This window comes from Hermetia illucens, chromosome 5 (assembly GCF_905115235.1).
Source record: "Hermetia illucens chromosome 5, iHerIll2.2.curated.20191125, whole genome shotgun sequence".
NCBI lineage: Eukaryota > Metazoa > Arthropoda > Insecta > Diptera > Stratiomyidae > Hermetia > Hermetia illucens.
The window spans coordinates 71,110,816-71,135,571 of record NC_051853.1 but is presented as its reverse complement, the minus strand read 5'-3'; the positions used below and the strand labels follow the sequence as shown (position 1 = coordinate 71,135,571).

The 24,756-nt window shown below is 37.8% G+C and overlaps 2 protein-coding genes across 3 annotated transcripts; one reads left to right on the top strand and one right to left on the bottom strand.

The window, feature by feature from the left end:
- The first annotated feature begins 89 nt into the window (after positions 1-89).
- LOC119657844 (rac GTPase-activating protein 1) lies at positions 90-9,240 on the top strand. Its single transcript, XM_038064966.1, has 8 exons — positions 90-364; positions 425-627; positions 6,939-7,098; positions 7,165-7,320; positions 7,379-7,580; positions 7,653-7,808; positions 7,952-8,712; positions 8,826-9,240. Exons 1-8 carry the CDS (start codon positions 292-294, stop codon positions 8,903-8,905), a joined length of 1,791 nt encoding a protein of 596 aa, XP_037920894.1. The 5' UTR covers positions 90-291; the 3' UTR covers positions 8,906-9,240.
- Positions 9,241-12,624: 3,384 nt separating this feature from the next.
- LOC119657836 (syntaxin-4) lies at positions 12,625-23,133 on the bottom strand. Of its 2 annotated transcripts, none has more exons than XM_038064957.1 (9): positions 22,026-23,133; positions 21,858-21,960; positions 21,711-21,800; positions 13,887-13,980; positions 13,589-13,831; positions 13,457-13,530; positions 13,009-13,146; positions 12,838-12,948; positions 12,625-12,785 (listed from the first exon to the last, which is right to left on the bottom strand). In XM_038064957.1, exons 2-9 carry the CDS (start codon positions 21,888-21,890, stop codon positions 12,714-12,716), a joined length of 855 nt encoding a protein of 284 aa, XP_037920885.1. In that variant the 5' UTR covers positions 21,891-21,960; positions 22,026-23,133; the 3' UTR covers positions 12,625-12,713. The 2 variants fall into 2 exon arrangements, with proteins under 2 accessions (XP_037920885.1, XP_037920884.1); XM_038064956.1 differs by having other exon boundaries at positions 21,858-21,933; positions 21,991-23,130.
- Between the last annotated feature and the right edge of the window lie 1,623 nt (positions 23,134-24,756).

Below are 24,756 nucleotides of genomic sequence, written 5' to 3'. Positions count from 1 at the left end.
AACATTAGAAAACGTACCGTTGTCCAACAATATTCCATAGAATCGTGTAAGAATTCATTTAAACCGACCCAAGTTGAACTACCATTCAACCCACTGCACTGTAGTTTGACAAAGTCAAAAGCGGCGAATCGTGAATTTTTGAAGTTTCTGTAACGAATGAGACGTTTTAAGTGGAATTGGGCGGTTTAGTGGAGAATATTACAATAAAATATCGGAAATAGTGTCGGTGCAATTGCGAATAGAAGAAAATATTAGTGGATTTATTAGTAATTTGAAATTCATGAGCTGAGAATGTCGTTAGTGGCTACATTTGATGATTTGATGCGATGTATGGCCGTTTTAATAGACGGTACAGCCGAAGAAGGTTTGAAATCTGTATTCTTAGAAAGGAATGTCATTATTTCTATACTGCATAAATTTACAGAGTTTTTGAAGTTCGTAAAAGTTCAAGAAGAATGTCGGATGCAGTGGCTGGCCGCTATCCAGGAAGCACAGCGACTTCAGCGGGAACTTGATGCATCGCTGCAGAATATGGCTGATTTGGAGGCAAAGTTGTATCATGCACGAAAATTGATTGAAAGTGAACATAAAGCACGGAAGGAGGCAGAAAATGAAAGGGATAATATAGTGAGTATTTTAGGAATCATTATCAGTGGAATAATAGCGCCGGTTACGAAATCTATCCAATCAAAGGCTTTAATTACCTCAACAGATGGATATTTGGTGGAGGTCCTTGCAGAGTGTCAATGCTTATAGAGAAATTACAGAATACGAAATATTCTAAGCAAAAGTTATTTCGAAATAAGTTAACCGTAACTATATATGCTATCTTCCTCCCAAGTTTAGGCTAGTTTTTGACGAATTTAGTATTATTATGGTGTGAATTACATTTGATAGCAGTTTTTGTTGTTGGGGGCCCAATATATCTAATAGGCAGCAGTAATGGCATAGCAGGCATGTTGCCTAAGTCGGCAACAGCCACGATCAAATGAATTTTAGTCTTGGTATTAAAAAAGTGAGTAAATTCGCTTTTATTCAATGGAGATGATTGCTTTCGCTGAGGGAGTGGTTTACTTCTTGAGAGTTTTTAGAGCATCATTTCATCATGGTTAGACTGGTTGGAAAGGGGGCAGAAAGGGTAAAGTAGTTATGTCCTCGTCCAGACTTTTCTCGCGGGGACCGGAATCCGGACTTTTCAAAATTAGGTTGACTCCAATTTCTTTGGGTATGGTAGGAATTTTTTAATTAAATATATGATTCCTGGTTGGACATTGAAGCTTCAAATACATTTCAAATCTAAATCTAAATTATTTACATAATTCCATGTAGTTTTTTAAAGATTTTTTCCTTAATTTAAGTTAAGCAAGCGCAATTTTTTATAGTGTTGATCAATATTAATTAAAAAAGAACAAATTTTTTTAAAATGAGTCTAGTGTCGACACGTTTCCGAGGTTCAGGGGTAAATTCTTTTCAGCCGCCTGAATCCGATGATACAAAATTCTCTTGGTCATTATGTTGGGGTGACCCTTTAGTCTGGCTAACTGTATATTAGCGTAACAATCAGTTTCTTCCACTATTGTCCTGGTCTTCAAGTCTTTATGGAGACCATGCAAAACAAAATCTTATTAAAATCGGTGTATTCTTTGTCTGTCACCCGATTTTTCCCCGGAAATCGTTATAGAGATTGACATCAAATTTGGTGGAAAGGTAGGAACTGTGAACCCTGACGCATACAGGGAAAATTGTACTATTCCTAACAAAGATATAATAGGTCAAAGTTGTCGCTTCTACGCCAATTCAAGACTTTGAATGTCAATATCACACCAAAGTGGATATGCTCACATAATATATATTTTAATGGGACAAATGTCCACTCAAATGTTTTTATAAAAGACCTTTCATACCTGAAGCGTCCATCTTCCGGTCTCCCGACTTGTTCTACTTTCCTTAGATGAAATTTCAGTTGCAGAGAAGCCAATTTCCGGTCTGAATCTGATCTTAAAATTGCGGTATCATCAGCAAAGGTAGTTGTGTCTGTTATCTCGCTAACAGAAAAATTTGCTGTATAGATAAGGTACAGTACAGGATCGAGTACACTCCCCTGAGGAACTCTTGCTCTGAACTTCTGTTGTTTACTAAGAATATCCGTATATTTCGCCTGAATCTCCGTTCCATTATATACGATATTAATGGATTGTGAAAACAACTAGGAAGTCAGTTTGATATTATTAGTAAAACCTGCGTACCAAACCTTGTCGAACGCTTGTGCGACCTCTAGGAATACTGCTGCACAATATCTTCTTCCTTCGAGAGCATTGTTTATTTCTGATACAATCCGGTGGATTTGTCCTATTGTAAATCATACCCTGAGTCCTTTCTGGGCTTTTTTTAATGATATGTTGAACTTTTTTAAAGGCATCTGGGATGGCATTTGGTGATCGACTGGTTTGAATACCTCTTGCAGGTGAACTGCGAATGTTCTGGCTTCGTCCTCATTGCTTTTTGTTCAATTGCCTGTGACAGTTCTTACCGGAAAATCCCTAAATTTTGGTCTATTGATCTTTTTAGCTGCTTTCCACAGCGCATAGACCCTAGACACAGTATCCTGCAGCCCGCCCAGATATTTTAGATCAGACTCTTGGTTTTCCAACAGCGCCAATTTAAGCAGTTTTGTTGCTTCATCAAGTCTCCTTTTCGCTCGTGGAGACCTGAGTAATTGCCATTCTCTCCGTGCTCGTCTTGTGCCGCGCAAAACCTTTGAGACTATGGACGATTAGTCTCTGAGCATTCAGAGCGTCGTAGTCTCGTCTTCCCATCTGACAGAATATCGTACATTTTTTACGTACCACGCATTCCATTAGTGGATGTGAAGCTACGCCCAAACCGGTTCACTAACATTTCGCTTTTTCGTTGCAGGATTTAAAATTACTTTTATGATTATTTATTTGTCCAGGTAGTTAATTACGGCCAGTCAGAATATTGAAAATACATTCTTCTGCATGTCTTCGTGCTTTTCGAGAAGATACACTTTGGCAGAATTTTTATTTGATTCTAATAGGAAAAGCATATAGTGAGTAGCAGCATAAAAGCTCACTTTTCCTTATAATGACCTTGTTCCCAGTTTGTGATAGAAGCATTTGTCAATGTTACTGAATCTTTCAATTTTTGGTTCCGATCCCGGCATGGGAGAAATATAATCCCTTTTTCCTTAAGCATCTGAATTTACATTATCCTCTGTACCACAGTAAATCGAGATACAGAGTTCAAGGAGTTATATCTTTTTGGGGCACCGAAAAAGGGGGTTAGGTTATAATCCACAAAAATATACCAATTGGGGGGGTAAGTAAGAAAAAAATGTATAATTGACAATTTTTTCATACAAAGTGGTCGCGACTTGTAGCACTGTTTAAACAGGATAAGATGTTTTGAATGTCTTTTGCGACGAGCAGCAAAACTGCCTTGCATCACCATCTGGAAGCATAGCAAATTTTTTCCCCGTGAATAACATATGTTTATCTAATCAAATACATACGATTATAATTTTAGAATGGAGACACTTAGAAGAATAATCGCTTTTTCGAGGATAAAAATTGACTTAGTTTTTTTATTAAAAAAAATCTCTTCATCAATTGTTGAGTTCGTGTGTACTTCACTGAATAGTCAAATCTAGAAGCTACAGTTAAATTTTCATGTCGATTGGATGAAAACTCTTCGAGGTGTTTTCCTTGCCGACTTCATAACATTTTTTTGGCTGGAACTTCTCCTGAGAAACTAATTTTAAAAATATTTGGTTTAGGAATGAACAACATCAAACAAAAATTTTAACATATGGTGTCTCTTGTTCCAAATTGCTGTTTCTTTCTTTAAATCGTGCAGCACGTCTGGATCTAATTTCTTTTTTACGCGACGGATGTGTAATGGTTTTTGTTGCTATGAACGAACAGTCAAGTCAGCAAGGCAATGCTGAAATTGCGAATGTTGGTAAGCGGTACTTTTAGCAGAAACGAATTGAAAGTCAAATATTACTGAAAATTGTTGCTGGAATCGTTTACGCTAAATCCAGACAATTTCAAGATGCAAAAGAATTAGAAACAACTGCTACCTCTGCCTGGACCAAAGAAAGAATGCTCGTTAAGATACTAAAGTATTGTAAGCAGCTGGTTTTGATTACTTAAATTCCACTTACAATGGCACAAATATAAAGTGTCTTATCTTTTTTACCCACCTTAAACTTTTTTAAATTGCTTGATGTGTTGCACCGTAAAACCTGGCTGGCACTATACTCCAACGTCCTTCTCGGTTTTAAGTATACAATTCCCCTGCCTTGTGGCTTTCTCCATAGTTCAAAGAAAGTTGCATGGTGATCGTTGTAGATGTAGTGCTCGCTAATGCACCAGGGGTCACCATGCACCAGTGCAGAGCTAGCATAGGTCAGGTTTACGATTGAGTCAGACTCTCCTTTCCAAAAGATGTTTATGTTATCTTTGTTGGCCAGAACTATATCAAACTACACAACAGCTCTGGTTGGCTCCTAGTTAATTAGTAGTTTGCTTAAGTAAATCCTGAGCCACTCTATAATGGGGTTATTCAAATGAACGTCATTTTTTCATTGAAATCATCACTTTTCTCAATTGCTAACATTTACCACTTCCGGCAACATTCCCTCGCACAATAGGCATTTTGGGTTCCTTTTGGACTCCAAAGGCAAAGGTCCGTCTATAGTTAGCAAAATTGAAATCCGGACACCGTCGTAACAAATACATAAGTGTTCAGAAAGGGGTAAAAAGGTCGTATTTAGTTTTTTTTTTACAATAACGTAAAGTACATCCTCTTGGATACAATGCGAAGAAAATTAATGAAAAAGGATCAAATAAAACCCTTACTGAGGACAAATTTCGGCAAGATTGAAATCCGGAGAGAGCCAGTCATAAAAATGATTATTGTTCGAGAGAACGTTGCATCAAGCAATCTTTGATCAAAAAAACATTCGCGAAGCATACCGTTCACATAATCGCACAAGTTGTGGAAAAAAATGCAATCCGGGGATTGTGGAGAGTTTTCGATTAGCTTTAAACCATTGAACACTCCCATATGCGTGATTACTCCAAGGAAACTCCTTGACACTATGCTCTCTTGCTAAGACATACATTGGAAAGCTTTTGAATGACCACGAACATACACATTGCATGCTAGTTTTTCACAGTTGCATTCTCAAGTTGGAAACTAAGGAATGAAGAGCAGATTCATAGGAAAAGGGTTTTCCAATTTAGCTTCTACCACCAAAGGAGGTCTTAGTCGCCTAGAGAGCTGCACTTTATTGCCAAAATGTTCATTGAACTTTGCCCAGTCCTAATAGTCCGAACAAATTTTACGTAACGGTTGTCTGACAGTAAGACTTCGTCTTACACCCAAACAGTTTCTAATCAACTCTAACAGTGAAAGTAATAAGACGATTTTATTTCCTATTCGTTAGTGATTTTTATCCTAGTTCACATCTGTTTTCAATCATTATCTACACTAAATTTAACCGCTAGGAACACCGCAGGCATATATTTAGTAAGATATTCTGCAGTTTGCTGATGTGATTGAACTTCATTCTCTCTCCCCAAGAAAAAGTATAAAAGTAGAGTAACATGTAATGAGTGTCCCTAAGCACTTTTTTTGTTGCAGTTAGAACATCAAGCTGAGAAGTTGATTCTATTCCATTTATAGTTGATGATGATTTTTATACGATATGATCGTACATTTCCCAAAAACAAATATACCGCTTGTTGGTGTGGCACTTGCACAACATTGTTTCGTAAAGTTCATTCACAATTTCTATATATGAATTGCTTGATATTGCTGAACAGATCTCACAGAGGGTTACGCCGATACAGGACCACGTCCGTGCAGTTGCTCTTGCTATGGGATGAGCCTCAATGTTAAGGATAGCGCCGGAGTTATACGCGGCATTCATTATAATGTTCATGTGTGTACTGAATATGTTAAATCTGCATAGATCATCATTACATAGTATTTTGCATAAGGATTTTGAAGTTTGATTCAACATTTGTAGCATCGTGATGTCCATTTTCGAGGTTTTATCGTTAACCATTGAGCAAAGATAGGAGACTACAACTTTGAAGCCGTTGATAATTTCTCCTATCTAGGGTCTAAAATCACAACCGATAATAGCTACGATGATGAAATCCGCACACGGTTGTTTGCAGCCAACAGAGCCTATTTCAGGTTAGAAAAACTGTTCCGTTCGAAACGTCTCACCATAGGGTCAAAGTTCTTACTGTACAAGACAATGATCCTGCCAGCCCTCATGTATTCCTCGGAGACTTGGATTTTTAGCAAGAAAAATTGTCAACTTTCGGCCGCGTTCGAGAGAAGAATCCACCGTAGCCTACATAATGACGAAATTTATAAGCGATATCATAACCGTCAGGTTGTGGATAAAATCCGGCTCAATAGGTTACGGTGGGCGGGTCACTTAATCCATATGGATAAGGATGATCCAGCCCGGAAAGTCTATAAGGGCAATATCTATGGTAGAAGAAGAAGACGAGGCAGACTCTGCCCGAGATGGAGCGATGGCGTAGGTCAGGACGCCAGACAGGATATCGAATTAGTGAACCTCTGCGCAAAACCGGTCTGCCTAGACCTGTTACGCCATTGATGATGATGATTGAGCACCTTTCAACATTTAACGTCTTTTCCTAGGTAGAAGCAATAGAAGTAATCATACCCATCTACCTTAGAGGAATATGTGTCATTCGGGGAATAGTGTTAATAATGATGTTTCTTCACTATTTAGCTTTCTACGATTTCAATCACTTCTAGCTAATTTCATTCGCAAAACAACATTAGTTAATAGAAATTGTTGTTTTTAATTAGGTTATTGTTTATGTATGATATGCTTAAAAAAAATGTTTCAACTTTGTTTTTAGGAGAAGAAGCTGGTCGCAGTCGCGGAACTACTTAGAAATGAGCGTGACATCAAAGATGAAACTAAAGATAAATTCGCTTTTCTCAGTACTTTCCCAAGAAAACGCAAATCGGAGAATACTCAAGCCAACGAAAGGCAAGGAAACGAAATAAATTCTACAGGTAATGTTTCAGAGAATAGTCGTCTTAAATTTGAAAATTTTAACATAAATTCAACAAATTATATAGGGTCGTTCCTTTCCGACCTTTCACTGACGCAATCCGAAGATGATTTTCTTGAAGGACGACCAGCAAAAACATGGAAACGAAACCGTCCCTCATACTCGAAGGCAACCGGTTCTTACAGGGCTAGTAAGAGATCGAAGTCGGAAGGAAGAAAGAGCAGTAGGGAGAAACTTTCTATTTAAGCATATAAAATAAACTTACATCATATTTTGTATAGAATCAAGAACAATGGAAATCGGTCCGATGGATAAAATCGTAGCACAGACAAAGGTGTCTATACCCCAAGAAGGTAAAGGCCCAATACATGCAGAATCCACAATCGAAGCAATCCCACAGGTTTTAACCATAAGAGAAGATAAAGAAAATAATGATCCTATCATGTCACCAATTCGATCAACAGTAACTAGAACACTGAAAAGGTAGACAAGATATTCTGTGCTGTTACATTCGCTAAATGGACTCCTAATTGTTTCTTCCACTAATCAAACCAGGAAGTCGCCAACTAAAGCTAGTTTCACTCCATCAGCGCCAACTTTGCAGGAAATCAGTACACCTGTACAAGAGTTCAAGAAAAATTACGGCAGGAGCCATAACTTTGCAGCCAAAACATTTTTGAAGTCTGATTCTTGTTCGCACTGTCAAAAAAAGTAAGTTTCGCAATATATCTGCATAAAATCTTAAAACATATTTCTTTGGCGTTTTAGTCAAAATAAAACAAACTAATAAATAAAGAATTATCCTATTGCTATGGTTTAGTAACAGAAAGTGCTGACTTTTACTTTATTTTCAGAATTCGTTTCGGTTCTATGGCCCTGAAGTGCCGAGAGTGTAGGATATGCATTCATACTGATTGTAAAGAATTTACAACGAAGCCATGCGTACCTCAAAGTGTTGGTACGCCTACCCTTAAGGGTTCACTCAAAGACTATGTTCCGACAGTGTCACCAATGATCCCACCACTCATAGTTCATTGTGTACATGAAATTGAAACACGAGGATTGAATGAAGTTGGAATTTATCGAGTTTCCGCATCAGAACGCGAGGTTAAAGCTCTTAAAGAGAGATTCTTGCGTGGCAAGAGTGTACCACCATTAGGAAATGTTGATGTGTATGTGCTTTGTGGTTGTATCAAAGATTTCTTAAGGGGCTTGCAAGAACCTCTCATTCCCACTAGTTTGTGGAAAGATTTCACAAACGCAGTACAAAGTTGTACGCCTGAATCGCTAGCTCGTGACTTATACAAAGCCGTTGAAATGTTACCTAAGGCTAACCGAGACACTCTTGCATTCCTAATTTTACATTTGCAACGTGTAGCCGTTTGTGAGGAAATCAAAATGCCGATCGAAAACCTAGCACGAATATTTGGACCGACTATTGTAGGGTATTCTAGTGCCGATCCAGACCAGCACGCAATATTTACGGAAACGATGATTCAATTCACTGTCATGGAAGCGTTGATGAATATACCAACTGAATATTGGTCTCAGTATGTCCAAATAGAATCGGACCAGCAAGATGATGCTGGGGATTTTGAAATGAGGTCGTATTTCGGTAAGCAAAGAATTAGTTAAAACAAGCTCAAAATGTAGTCAATTGATTTCTTTATTCGCATAGAAGATTTAATATATAGATAGTACGAAGAATAAGATAAATAATTTTTACAGGAACGCCTTTGAAAGGATCAACTGTAAAAAAACAAAGAAAGTTCTACGAAACTCCACCAGGTTTACTCAAGAAGAAATGAATATACTGCAAATATCTTGATTTACTCTACGAACTGACTAGTTCGACTGGTACAAAAATACAAACTTGCGTTATCTTAATGGTTCTATGTTATTGCAAGATTCTTGTTTTGCACTTTTTTATTTATTTTAGTAATTGTATATCTGAATAAAATATTTGTTTATCATCTAGATTTGAAAGAACGACTGCCTCCTGTTGTACTGCATTACACAAACAACATAAAATGTACTTACAAGTAGAATAAGCCTGATTGGTTGAACGTATGCTTTCACGCTACCCAGCCGCACACAGATCAGAATTAACCTGAGTTGTATAATAAAGTATTTAAGTAAGAACTGTTTAATTTGTTTATTATTACTATATAAAATTTTAATTCCTGGCCAACTGCCAGTAAACGTTAAATGGTTTAAGATTCCACTAATTCTTATATCGTACAGCTATCAAGAGTGTAGGTAATAACTGAAAATTGGGGAAGAACACTATTGGTAGGCAAATGTCGAAAACGAGATTCTTCGTTGTGCAGTTATGAAACCTTCACACTGAATTATGCGCTCAAACAGAGTTAGGCTTTCCGTTGCACATGAGTCAACAATTGTATTATTGAGATATTGGTATTTTGTTCATCCATCCAAACTATCTGAAAGAGTCTCACAACCATAGTTACAGGCAATATGGGTCTGAAATGAAGGGGCTCCAAAGAATAATCGGGCCCCAATTTACACAATAAGTTTTCTATGCTAAATGGAGTATAAACGATTATATTTGAATGTCATTTTATTCTCTAACTCTTTTTAGAAATCAAATTCTTAATCAAAAGTATTTAAAAAAGAGAAATAAGCTCAATTTTGTATGTCCAATGAATAATCGGGCACATGCCCAAAACCCGAAAAAAACAAAATCATCTTTCATTCAATATATGGCTCCGAATAATGACTGAAGACGTTTAGTCACTGTTTGGACCAAATTTCTTTAAACTGCTATTGTGATGACCTTCCAGGTGTAAACTATTCTCGCCAGTTGGTAGGTCGCAAAATTGTTTATACTGCCTAACTTCTGTGTGGTCTATTTTACATTTTCTTTCATAATGGTGAGGAAGACAGCTATCCATTGTGTATCTTCTATAAAATGGATATTACCAACTGCAGCACTGCACTATAGTCTCAAAATATTACAGAACCTCCCTCACCTTTGACTGTGGTACAAGTGTTTTTAGGTGCGAACTCTGCGAATGATTGGCGCTAGGTGTATGCCTTGCCATCCGAACAACGAAGGTAGAATTTGCTTTCGTCAATATAGAGAATCTTAGAAAAATCAGGTTTTTGTCATTTTTGCTTCCTACCGTTTTGTAAAAGTCATCTGTTTTCTGTAAGTGCTCTTTACAAACTTTTATTTTTCTCGACTTATAAAAGGCTTTTTCATATTTCGTTTATTACATACAACTGGTACATTGGTGTGGTGTTCCCTTTTAAAATCAAATAAAACTAATTATAACATTTTACCACATTTTAAATTTTATCAAACTTTTCCCGACAGATTATATTAACTCATCTTCGTCTTCGCATGTTGGTTTCATAGCAAGGCAGACCAGCTTTTGAGAAACACGACAAGGGCATTGATCAAAGTAAAAAAAACCAAAGGGTTACTCTGGGGGAAAAGCGTTTTCAATGGATGTCATCTGGACCATTTCGCAGCTAGTTTTGAAAGTTAAATAAATATTTGTTAAAATGAAGCATACATACTACAAGAACTATGTTTCGAATATACTGAATATTAAAGCAATTGCAATTAAATCTTCCAAATTTAAACACATTACTTCCGTTTCTTTAAGTGTATTAAGTGTACAAGAACTAGCTGAATAATGCATTAATGAGGATGAATCCAGACAGATCGCATATCCTGTTCAATACACCTCAGTTGATGTAATTTTATCAACTTTTCTTTTTCTATTTTAAGTTTATTATTTTGAATTAAATAGCTGTAGTTTTTAGAAAAGTTCATGCAATTGATCATCGTTGGACAATAATAGACTTTTCGCGTTGTTTGCAATAACTATGGGAATAGCTGCTGTAGGGCTCCCAACATTTTTTTGTCCCACATAACAGTTAGATATACCAATTTTATATTAATTCCTTCTCTCTCTCTGTAATCATGCTACTCGTAGTCGTGGTTGAGGGCGTGTTTTTTTCACCGAGTATAGTCGTATGTCAAATGAAAAGTTCCAATTAGTACTTTCCGAAACCTATATTAGTTTTAAAATTGGTTGCAAAGGGGAGGAGTACGGTGGTCCGAAAAGGGTCTGTTACATCAAAGACCCGTTCTTTGAATCTACCCAACCCAAATGTCTGAAAAAAATATGGTGGTCCATGCATATTGTAGCTAGGCCTCAAAATACTCTCCATACCCATACCTGTTTAAATAAAGTTAATAATATTATATTACCATATTTATTACAAGTATATTTTCTAGAAATTGACTGGAAACCCCCTTTAAGTTTATCCTAGAATCATCAACTTTTGCAGTAATATGCCTAGAGCATAACACTACCAAATTTGGTGAAAATCACACTATTACTAACAAAGTCATAATAGGTCAAAGTTATCACTTTTGTGCAAATTTTTTTCTTCTTTCCTTCTTCTTTCTTTGAATACCAGTATCATACTAAAGTGCATGGTTTAACAAACTAAATGCACAAAGATTACGAGCTAGGTACAAATGGGACAAATGCCCACTTAAATATACTTATATAAGCAATACACAAAACCTTTCATATCTGAAGCGTTTAGTTTCTGGTTTCTCGACTTCTTTTTATTAAATTCAACTTATCACCTTGCAATTGCAAATTAATAATAATAATAATCGTTGGCGCAACAATCCATATTGGATCAGGGCCTTGTATCAGGGCAATTGCAAATTGACCCCATTAACTATTTGGAGAAGGTCTATCGATACCCCATTAACTATTTGGAAAAGGTCTATCGATATCGTTTTTGGACGCAATCGTTAGCTATTTTATCGATTCTTATTTGCACTCTATCGTCTTTGACTGCCGGCATAATTAATTCCTCACCAATTGTATGCGGTTTTCCTGCTTTTGCGATTAATAATCATACAAATCATAAGCCCTCAACATTTAGCAGTATTTATATTTAGCTTAGTGTCTATAATGTATACATTTGAGCCTTCCCAATACATTCGCAACTCTGGTCCATTGAGTGTGAATACTACTTATTAGATGTACTGCGACCTTGATTTGACTCAGGTACTCATTCACAGTTGAGTCGACTGATATTTGACATCCAGTCACGATACAAATCCCTCTGTCACTAGTGAGATTTGAACCGCGACTTTCCGCTGCGACAATCTAGCGCTCTAACACCTTTGATAGACGGTTACCTTCATAACCAAACCCTAGATATTCAATGAATGATCATCAAAATTCTAGAACCGGACAAACGCAACCACTAATGTTTTCGACTGCATATGGGTACTATACCAAATACCTGTTACAATGGCCTAAACGTTATATCCAATTACACCCTTATGAAATTACCAATAAACTTTAGGAAGCCCAACCCTCTTCCCGAAAACCACCGTATTGTACCTTACCTTCAAGCTTTGAATTTGACCGCAGAATACACCTATTTAGCTTAAAACATGTATTTGATATCGTTTTATGATAGGCGATGATCGATGATGAAATATGTATGTTTATGAGAGAATAAAAATATAATATCGATTGTTCCACGTCTTTACAAAAATAAATATATTTCACATACGTAATATACGCAAAATTTTTCTCCGATAAGATCTTAAAATATAACAGCGATAACAAGTAAAATTGTTAAAATTACTATGGACCACATAATAATGCACATCTTGCACTAAAAAAATATACATTTAATAAAATTTCAGTTTATGCATTCAAGGAAATACCTTTAATCCTCTTTTCTTCAAAGTGTGCGCTTTATCCAACTCAACGGCACCTTTGTCAACGTGTACAGATGCTTGTTGTGCGTGAAATTCTACCATTTGAATTCTATCGTTCTGTTTTAATGAAGTATAATGAAATAGAATGAAGTTACGAATTAGGTAACAAAGACTCACCTGTTCAAGGACTAAGTTCTGAATACGTATAAATAATGAATGAACTTCTTTGATGGAATTTTCTAGCTTTTGAAGTTCCGTGTGTCTTTGGTATAAGTCACGCAGAAGTCTACGTTCCTTTTCTGTTTCTTCCAATATCTGTTTGTTGTTGAGTAAATTATTAAATATATATCCAACTAAATAATTGAATGAATCAATATAAATCATCTACTTTCACTTTTATTTTATTTTAAATAATAAACACCGAAATTTCGAAAATCGCTTGCCCTCTTCCTCAGTGTCCTAAGAACAAGCGGTACTCAAAATATCGGTATTTGAAATTCAAAAAAAAAACACATATATATTAGTGAAAATAAACGATGTCCGTTGTTTAATTTATTTATTTAATCGCCAGAAATACCGTAAATGTACGTTTCTGTTAAATATGTGATTTTTGTTTGTATCTTACGTTATTTACGAATAAAGATGTAGTCTTGTTTGCTAAAAGTTCCTCCACTTCCTCTTCGCTTTGAACTGTGTTCACTAAAATAATACTAGATGAGTACGTACATGATTTCATACATCTTGCTGTAAAATTTACTTATTTTAGAATGCAACATTAATTTCTTTTTCAGTTTGGCTTCATAGGTCTGTAAGAATTCCTCTTGACTAGTCCAAACATTGATATACTCCTGATGCATGCCGTGGAATAATGTGCGTTTCATGCGTGCTTCCAAAGTAAAGTCCTCATCTTCTGGTAATGTTTGTCTAAGTTCTCTGAACTTTGTCAGCAGTTTTTGGCCGATACTTACATTTTGATCATTTAGGGCTTCTACTTTACTACCTTCAAGAGAATTTATGAGATTTTCTTATCTGTATTGAAGTTGTGGCGATTTTACTGTTAAAGTCTTTTAGGTCTGTGATGCGGAGACTCTTCCGCATGGTGTCCAAATTTTGAGCAAGTTGGGCAATATTTTTTCGAATTTCCACATACTGCAGATGGATTCAAATTAGGTCATTCGGTACAATAATTATGTGAAATGATAGCTAAAAACGATTAACTTCCATCTCCTTTCAAACCAGTTACAGTTCGTGAAAAGTTGCACGTTTTCAATCGCGTTTTTGTAAATTACCGAATAGAGAAGACACTGTATGCATTTCTCTAATAATCCTAACCCGCCTGTCTTTGTTTAGTCTTAATTCAATATTCATTGTTTGATAATACTTTCTGCACGGCTTGAGCATAGAAAAAAAGTAAAGACTGGTCAACAGAACAAAATTTATGGAGTAAGGGAATAATGATCTACTTCTATTCTGTCTAAGCGGATACCTCTACAGAGATTTTTGTCGAAAATTATTCTAAGCCAAAGGAAAATCAACATCAACGGCGCAACAACCGGTATCCGGTCTAATAATTGCCTTAATAAGGAACTCCAGACACCCCGGGTTTGCGCTGAGGTCCACCAATTCAATATCCCTAAAAGCTTCCTGGCGTCCTCACCTACGCCATCGTTCCATCTCAGGCAGGATCTGCCTCGTCTTCTTTTTCTATCATAGATATTGCCCTTATAGACTTTCCGGGCTGGATCTTCCATACGAATTACGTGACCGCAACCTGTTGAGCCGGATTTTATGCACAACCAGACGGTCGTGGTATCGCTAATAGATTTCGTCGTTATATAGGCTACGGAATCGTTTATCCGCACTAGCAAGATCATAGTCTTGTACAATAAGAGCTTTGACCCTATGGTGAGACGTTTTGAGCGAAACAGTTTTTGTAAGATGGAATAGGCTCTGTGGGCTGTCAACAACCGTGCGTGCATTTCATCGTCATACCCGTTATGTGCAGCCCGAGATCTCGCGCCACCTGCTCGATCTAGATGAATTTAGACTGAACATTTCGAATTGTTCTCCCCATAATGTCAATATCGTCAGAGTAGTTGGATGGACTTGAAGACCAGGTTGAAGAGAACGCATGATTGTTTTGGACTGTTGTTGATGTTGAATTGCCTCGAAAGTGATCCTGCTGTTTTTATCTGACCTCGCACATTGATCAGGGTTATCAGGGTCCGCCTAGTCAATCTTATTAATTTCATCGGGATACCGAATTCTCTCATGGCCGTGTACAGTTTTACCCTGACTATGCTGCCATAGGCGGCTTTAAATTCGATGAAAAAGATTGTACAACTGAGGTCCATATACCAACAGTTTTTGAATCATTTGCCGCAGAGAGAAAAAGTGATCTCTTGCTGATTTGCCTGGAGTGGAGCCACTTTGGTATGGGCCAATGATGTTCTGGGCATATGGGGCTATCCGGCCTAGCAAGGTAGCAAAGAATGCCTTATAGATGGTACTCAGCAAAGTGATACCTCTATAATTGCTGCACTGTGTGATATCCCCCGATAAAGGAAAATGAGGTGCAATCTGCAATCAATAGGTTAATAAATCCCATTCAGAATGGCGGAACCTGTGCTGTGGAAGTTTAATTTAAATGCCTCGCAATGCGATTCAAATCGGAAACCATAGGCTTGACGCTTCCGAAAACCGGCTTTCTATTAAAAATTTCATTTTATCTCTTGGGTTGAGCAAGATTCTATTGTGATGGTCTAATAGTTTCCAGCTAAAATACTCTCTCAGTCTTTATTACACGGGCCGATAGTATGCCACTTTACTAAAATCCTATAATATTAGGACTAATATATAGGATATAATAAATTCACACGAAAAATGCAAATTTGATCGACTATAACTTTGTGTATGTGATCGCTATTTTGTGGTCAAAAAAATAAATTTTTAGAAAGGAGAGGAAGTATATGCAGAAGGAAGGGGAAGTTCCCTCCTCTCCAACCCCATATCCTCATCCCCCCCATATCCCCAAAATTGCTTCGGTAATCCCCATTAAGAAGTTATGATGCCCCAAAGTGGGGCTATTTTTATGTCAAAACGGTAGAGTTTAACTTCAAACTCCATTTCCGCAGGGATAAAGAAAATTATGAAGGAAGAAGCGGTAGGTCCCGCCGCTTTAAGAAGTTATGGCACCATATGTGAGCATATCATCATGGAAAAGTTTCATTTCCAAACTACGCCCCCGGAAGGGGAGGGAATAAAAAGATCATGTAAGAGGAAGGGAATTCTACCTCCGCAAAAAACCACTACTTCTCAAAAAGTTCGGCGCCTCGCGTATCATTAAAAAGCTAATAGGTAGGGCAATCATTGCAGCCATGTGCAACCACGCGGATGCGAGGGGGTGTGAAGGGTCAAAGAGCAGCCTTCCCCTGTAAGTCCCCTTGCACATCGCGACGATGGTTAATCTACCAATAAGCTTTTAATGGTACGGAAATAGCCCCTTTTCGGGGCGCCATGACCTTTCACACAATTCTTCCACAGTATTAGAAAAAGACGACCTCCTTCTTCCTCTTGCATACTCTCTTTATCTACTTTTCCGGGTGAAGCTGACAAATGACACTTTACTACGATGATATCGAAATACTCCCCATAACGCAGCAATTTTCCAACAGGATTCTCCTACTTCTCGCTTCGTAACCTCCTTTCCGCCTGTGATAATGGAATTCGAAGTGTTTTGACATCAAAATGGCCTCACTTTGGAGAGCCATAACTTTTTAAGGGGGGTGACAATTTTTTAATGAGGTTATCTTCTCCTCCTTAACGGGGTAGGGTCAAAAAATGGAATTTTACCGTGATGATGTTAAAAAAAACCACTTTGAGGAAGTAACCGCCACGATTTTCCATCGGGTTTGAGAAGGGGAACCTGCCCCTCCCCTTTCATAAACTCCCCTTCCTGGAAAGTTTTCAAGAACCGGACCTGACGAGACGGGCTGGAAAGGGAGCAATTCCCCTCAGGCCCGGATTTTCTCTCTACGGTCCTGCCAGGAATACATGTAGCCATAAATTCGATGAATATGTAGAGCGAGCTAGTTTGTGCAAACTAATTGCATTGTCTGTCCAACATTAGTAGTTACCTTATTTTGCTGGTAACAAAACTGCACATTCAGATGATCATCCAAAACAGATAAGAGGTAAGCGTTCAGAATATCCTCGCATTTTGCCATTATATTAATCGATCGTTTTTTAAATCTAATGTTTTGTAAAAAAAAACGCTAGGAGGGCTGCAGATACAAGCTAGATAAGAGTAAATAGTAAATGGTTCTACATTTCCAAAAAAAATTCAACAATTTCAGTTGTGGGTCTGTTCTTGAAATGCAAATAACCAAATCGTGTCAACAAAAGTACCCTTCACCTTCGCGCCCAGATCACTCAGTTATACAGATGTATTACAAGAAGGGTTTAGTATTCAACAATATCCATTTCAGCTAAAGACTCCAATTCTTGAAAGTAAGCTACTAGGTTCCCCTCCCAAATTATACAAGCCCTTTATCATGCTTGAAATATGGAAACTTTTGGTCTATTGCAGCAGTCTGCAAATTTCTAGAATAGTACGCTTGATTAAATATGTAAGGCTTCAATAGAAAAAGATTAAACACGTTGTTTTTGAAGTCATTGACATTATGTTAATACAACCCTGGACGATCGGCAAAATCTTTTTGATCGTAAAGTGATCGCCCATTCGTGAAACTTGAAAAACAGTATGTTTGACAAACCTTAAATGAAATCGATGCTCTGTTGCTTACGAACTTAAAGGAAGACCGGAATCAAGAAAGTTTAAAAACTTTCTTTTGCTTTTGGTCTTAAGCAACACAACCGAACTGGTAACTACTTAAAAAGTTCTGTTGGGGTAAGAAAAGAATCGCTAACTCTATGTATAGGCAATATACTTCGTTTTTCGATGTTTTCACCTTTAATGAAAATATTTAAGGGAAGGGTTTTTTGTTAAAATCATAGCAGAATAATTTTCAGGTAAGGTTGAATTGATCCCTTCAAAGAGTGGGAAAAATTTTCAACGAACTGGAACAGAAAACTCGTTTTCCTCGCTCGGGAATGGTTTAAGTTATTGCGTTGCAGTTTTACATATCATTTTGCAACCTTCACTAGACGTTTTGATCTTTTGTCTCTCCGACAGGCAAGCAAAAGTAAAAGAAAATTGCCATTCATTCTAATTTATCCATAAAATTTGGTGAAAAGAACATGGTATTCCTTTCAAATTTAATATAGTCCTGAAAATACAAGCAAGAGGCGATTGATACCTGCCGATCTTGACCTCGTCCCCCAGATTCGAATCCCGGCCAAAGTTATGAATGTTTGCTATTGTCTAAAGAAGATGGACATGTAGTAAAATGAGCTTATTAAAGGCCTGAATGCTGGAATTGCGGTTCCCTCTTAAATAAAAAATTTTCTGTAAAATAAGATTTTAATAAAATCGGTTTTTTGCCTACACGTCTGTCACATACACTTAATTCAGAAACGGTTATAGTTATTGACGGAAATATGAGCTCTCATGCGTGCGATAAACTTAGTTATCAGGGATAATCTACGGGTGAAGTTCAAAGGCAAATCTATATTCCTCTGATAGTTAGGCAGCATTAAAAGCCATCATCGGATCTTTTTCATTTCATTTTTTATGGAAATACCATCAAAAGTTTAATATTATCGCTTCCACACTCGAGGTAATGGCAATGAAAAGGATGAAGAACTTGCAAGGAAGGGATTGCAAACATAATTTGTAGAATCGCAATTGGTAACTGTGGGCACCATATGCAACTGCTTAGGCAACTATTGCCGTCGAAAAGAGACAGACAGCACTTGTTTAGAAGTATAGCAAGTTGAAATTGCAAGTAGAAAGACAGATTGAAAAGGCCAAAACAATGATACGAAATAAACTTGATCTGAGGGCATTGATAGGTCGAATAATCGATCACTGTCCTTAAGGAAAACATCTGCACTCGATCAAAGTCTATAATGAAGACCCATCATACAGCATATTAGACTGGCTCGCGTTCTTGTGATGAAAATTCAACCTGGCTCAAAAAATTCCTGGAAATCATCAAAATCAGTATTGTACCCATCAAAGTAATCCGTATCACGTTACTGAATACTAGCTATAACATATTCTCCGATATCTTGCTAGGTTGAATGGTTAGAGCACAAGGCTGTCGTGCGGAAGGTCGCGGTTCAAATCTTACTGGTGGCAGTGGGAGTTGTATCGTGATTTGACGTCGGACACCAGTCGACGTTCTAACCACACTTCAAAGCCCTGATCCAATATGGATTTTTGCGTCAGCGATTATTAAATTAAATTATTATTATTATCTTTCTAGACCGGAGAGCCACATACTCCTAGAACATCATCAGCCCATACCAAGATTCTTCACTCCAGGCAAATCAGCAACAGATCAGATTTTCCTTCTGAGGCAAAAAAGGGAAAAACTAAATATTTAACTTCAAGGCCGCCTATGATAGAATGACCAAGGTAAAACTGTATATGGCCATGAGAAAATTCGATATCCCGACCAAATGGATAACACTGACTAGGCAGACTCTGACCAATGTGTAACACCAGATGAAAGCAGCACGATCACTCTCAAGACTATTCACCATCATAAACGGTCTAAGATAAGGGGGTGCCCTATCATGCATGCTTTTTAACTCGCCCTGGAAAAAGTGATCTGCGATGCTGGTGTAAATGCGAGAGGAACTATCCTCATCAAATAAACCCAACTGCTGGCCTATGCTGACTATATTGACATTATGGGAAGAACAGTCTGGAATTTACGGTCTACCTGGGGGTGGGAGATCTCGGGTTGCGCATTTAGAAAGACAAGACGAAGTACATGGTGGTAACGTCAGCATCAGAAACCTAAGAGGCAACAGCAACAAATGGCACTGGTCAAATAAGAACAATAACGATAGGGGACTAAAACTTTGAGAACAACAGAGCTTACAAAAACTGTTCCGCTTAAAATATCACACCATAAGGTCAAAGTTACTGTACCAGACAATGATTCTGCCAGTCTTCATGATTCCTCAGAGACTTGGGTTCTTAGGAAGAAAAGTTGTGAAATTTTAGCCGTGCTCGAGAAAACGGAGTAATGGTGTAGGCTAAGACCCCAAACAGCTTTTAGGGATATTGAACTGGTTAGACCAGATACCGGAAGTTACGCCGTGGATAATGAACAGGACCAATATTGCACTCGTAAGCGTAGTTAGTCACCCATTTCTATGGCGAAATATAAAAAAATAACATATACTGGGAAACATTTTTCAACATTTTCATGAGCAATAATCATGCTGGAGTGACAAGATACCAATGGGGCCAAGAATTTCAATGCAATTTCCGCAAGGAAAGATAGAATATTTCAAAAATAGCGAAGTAACTTGTCAAGTAACTCTTTGGATCCGGAAAGTGGTAAGTAGTTTGCTGGCAGACCCCGAAGGTTACCAGAAAAGGCCTATTTCAGGCTGCGTCGTTTAACAGAACCACGCGTTGTTTAACAGATAGAAGGGCTACATTATATTACGAGAAACATTGAATTTCTCCCTTACAGCCGGGTTACATTTTGCGTGGACACTGGTTTGAACACAGTTCGCTGCAAATTAAGAGAATATGTGATGATAAGCCAGAAAGAATGAAAGGAAACCAGCGGTTGTTATGGCCCATTAATTGAAGCGTATTGTGTTCGTGAACTTCCACTGATAAAAATGGCGAAACATTCTTTTCACTGATGACAAAAAGTTCAATTTAGATGGATTTGGTGGTTACTTTTTTTATTTTCTTGACCTGCGAAAGAAGGAAAGGATCTGTCAAATGGGAGAAGGTTCCGTAACAATTTGACTATTAATTACGAATGACAAGAAAAGATAAATAAATTATATTTCCGATCAAATGAACCGCGAGGCGTATATCGAAATTCACGATCTAATAAGTGATCAGCAAATTGAAATTATCAAAAAATCCATGATCTTTTAACAGGAAAATAGTAATTTACACGAAGTTGTTTAATAGGGAAACGTTTGAACTAATTTCTTAAGTTATGTTTTTCCTGGTAGCATAGAACATGAAAGTGTGCAGGACCTCAAGGTGGTGATAGTTCAGTGTTGGCCGGAAGTGCTGCATTATATATTACCCAACTTTTTAGAAAGGTGTCTAAAACAATGTTAGAGGTGGTCGAAAATAGAAGGGAGGAAGCCCGTTATTGAAAAACGTGTATTTTATAATTAAATTTTCAAAGTAAAAAGAATTTTTTGACACCTGACCATCTCCTTTTGCTTTGCTTTTTTCACTGTGTTATAAAAGGACTATTTTGATGTATTCAGATCTGGTTTGATCTAATTCAGCTGGGACTGAGAGGTGGGCTGTACTTTTGCATGGGATTGTAACTGGTACATTTACTGCAAACTAATGAAATGAAATAAAACTGAATTTATGGCTGACCATTTGATATGTGTCGACATTCTCACTAATGATATCTTGGCAATGCAGGATGGGAAAAGTGGGTATCAGATTATATTGTCGGGAAGCACGATCCGCAGAATTATGGCGTAATACAAACGAAATCTGTGAACCATCGATAAAGAGAGGCAGTTTTCGGTAAATATTCTGATAAATTTTTGAAAATATTTGACTTGAATGGGTTTTGGAACTTGATTCCTGCATATTTCACGTACACTACTCTATAGGAATTCTACCGAAAACACAACAAAGGTACATATATAGTACATTCATACATAGTATGTATATGTAAAACACAAATACAGGTGATAGTCATCGTCAGGTTTTAGCTATCATTTCACGGTGCTAATGAACGTACTTCTCCGAGAATATCATCAATCGAAGAATACTCATTTTTAATGTTAATGGAATGTGACTCAGACGTGGGATTATTGGGTAATCTGGACAACTGGAAAAAATAATGATCAATGTTTCTCGCATTTAATTTCTTTTTCTCATCTCTTACGTTGAGCAACTCTTGCAGTCTATCCCTAGTCATTTTGAATTGGAAATATTCCCCCCAGGAAGGCTAACGCTGAAAACTGTAATAGTGAATATCATAAAGTCATCTGCAAAGCAGTGTATCTATGTAAACAAACCCTAATTAAATGAGATCCGATCTATTTGCGCTCACAGATAAGCTTTTCGCATTTGCATAGCAAATTAACGTGGTACGTCCAAAATGCACTGTGCTCCCGCCAGGCTAGCCTCTCCTGAGCGCCGTTCCAAAGCGGGAACAGCAAATCTGTTTGTACTTGAACAAATCAATTAATTATAATTGTTGATTCCAAGATTACGTGCCGACTTTTCTTATCGAGCGTTAATATTCTATGTGTGGCCTGATAAAGCGCCAGCGTATTCCAGTATGCCAATTCGCACGTATGATTTCCAGTTTTATTCGGCACCTTGTCGGATTCGAAAACACAGCCAAAGACTCGAAATGCATGAACTAGTTAAGCACTGAAAACACCGAAAGCAGATACAGACAGTATATCTTTGGAACGACCGACTTTTTTCGACAACTTCCGAATACAAACCACATTACTAATATTGTGTTTCGATTTGAATGTTTACTAAGTGATGCATGGCTGATGATTTATGAGTTCGTTTTCTTTGCAGTGCAGGAGATCATAAGCACAGCAGTTGAAGATTAACTGAATTGTGTTACAATTACATCAACGACAAAGCTACACCGAGAGAACTGCGCGCCCGCGAAATCCACTCCACATACTCGCTTCCATTAGTCCGGAAATTTTTCGTTTAATTTCTATTGTAGTTGCGAGTATAGTCTTGAGACGAGGCACTAACTGCATGCGTAAGACCTGGACATTAGCCGCTCGAATATTCCAAAGTTTAATTAACACTAAACTGAAATGAAGTAACCGAGCTTTGCAAACTTAACCCATCGCGTATTATTCACATTTTCAGTCTGATTATCACTACGTCTACGTCTGTCTTGCTTTTCTTATCTAGTGTGATATGATTCTGTGATAGCAACTTTTGTAGATAGAGTTGCTCGGAATGATAATAGCAGAAAGAGAAACATCAGGTGCTACCCGGCGCGCCGTTTTGCTTGTTGTTCTGCTTCGCAAAGTGCAGGGAATTATGTCATCAATGGGGATTATGGGAGAATCTGAATTTGCCTTAGGAACATCTTATATTATTCCGATTAACTGCTGTCTCTGAATTCATTCTTATGTTTTTTCAAACGAAAGATGATACCAATGTGAAACACTTTCAATTCCGATCTCTACAACTTTCGGCAGCATACGGGGGAGACTGCTCTAATAATTTTTGTAAATAACGGAGCAATCTCACAAAGGACAGGGTTTTTACATATTGCAGTTAATGATAATTGAGATGTTTTATTTAAATACAGTGCGATACTCTAAGCAAACACTGAGGCCGAGAAAAAGAGAAGTACAGTGGGGTGTTGAGAAGTTTTCCACTATGCGAGAAAAAGTTTGATTATTAACTCAGTCCCGTATGACTTAATTTATTTTCATTTTTATTCGGGATTCGGACATATTTCGAGAAGAGTCTTTGATCTAACTAGTTTTGTTCTTCATTGGAGTCTAATGAAGAATGTTCACATTTTCTTCTTGTTAGGTTATTGTGAACGATATTCGTTTCCTTACGCTCTCGAATAAAATGTGCAATGTGTTTTGGCTCACTCCAAAACCCTTCTCATCCTGAAATAGTAAATTCCACTGTATGATATCGTCAGCAATAGGATTGCCAACCGTTCTTAATGTCTGATCCATCTCCGCTTTCTAATTAACACAACCATGCATATCTGACTAGTACTGCCATCAACATCGATTTCCTTTTTTTGGGTAGAGAAGTGAAATGCATTTACGCACAAAGTGCCGAAAACCTATCTCAGAGAGATTGTCGGTTAGGGGGTGTCCTTGCCCCGTCTAGGACACTAACCCGGAACAGTTTGACACTTCCCCACAAGCCAGGTCTATTCAGTATAGGAGCATAACCCCGTGGTTCAGGGAGTTTCAGCTACTCTTGTGTCTCTCCTAACCATCTCCCTCTTTTTCTTCTTAAAAATACCTTGAATGTAACGTGCCACCCTGTTCGACTTGTCCTCACTCTATAGCATGATCTTAATTATGAATGGCACTCTCACCTTCCGCAGAAGAGAATGATGTGGCAAGCATCATTTACCAAATTCTTGTTGTAAATGGAACCGCGCGACTGTGATTTTCCGATGGTGTGCAGGTAAGACTTAAACTCCCTGTGTTCACTGAGCAGCTAGATTAGATAATAGTCAACCTCATTGTGATTTTGTTTGAAACAGGACGGTCCATCTACTTCTCGATTCTCTTTCCTACGATTGCTGCCATGGGAGGAGGATGCCATAGGAGTATAGGCCCTCCCTGGTCCTGGACATCAACCGGCAAACCGCAAAGATTCTAGCTGCAGGCTTGTCGCTGTCTGCGATGTTGGGAATCTGCTCGAAGAAGCTCATCTTCGTGTCTATCATGATGCCGAGGTGTTCCACCGTCAGCTTCTATAGGACCAGGGTTTCACCAACCTGCATAGGGAGGACCGTCGGAACCTTCGCTTTGGTCAGGATGACTACTTCGATTTTCTGCAGAACTAGGGAGAATCTATACTGCATAACCATTCCCAGTGTGTGCTTTCCTTGCTCAATCATGCAACCCCAAAATCATCCGCGTACCCAACCAACGTGATTCATCACACATTTCGATTGCTACCAGAAAAAATAGCCTGCAATATGGAAATAATTTTCCAGCACCCTCAGCATGTGACACCACTTTGCACAATTAAAGGAGTTTCTTACATCTTGCGCTTGTTGAGCACCACTCGCCTACAATGGAAACTGTGTGTCT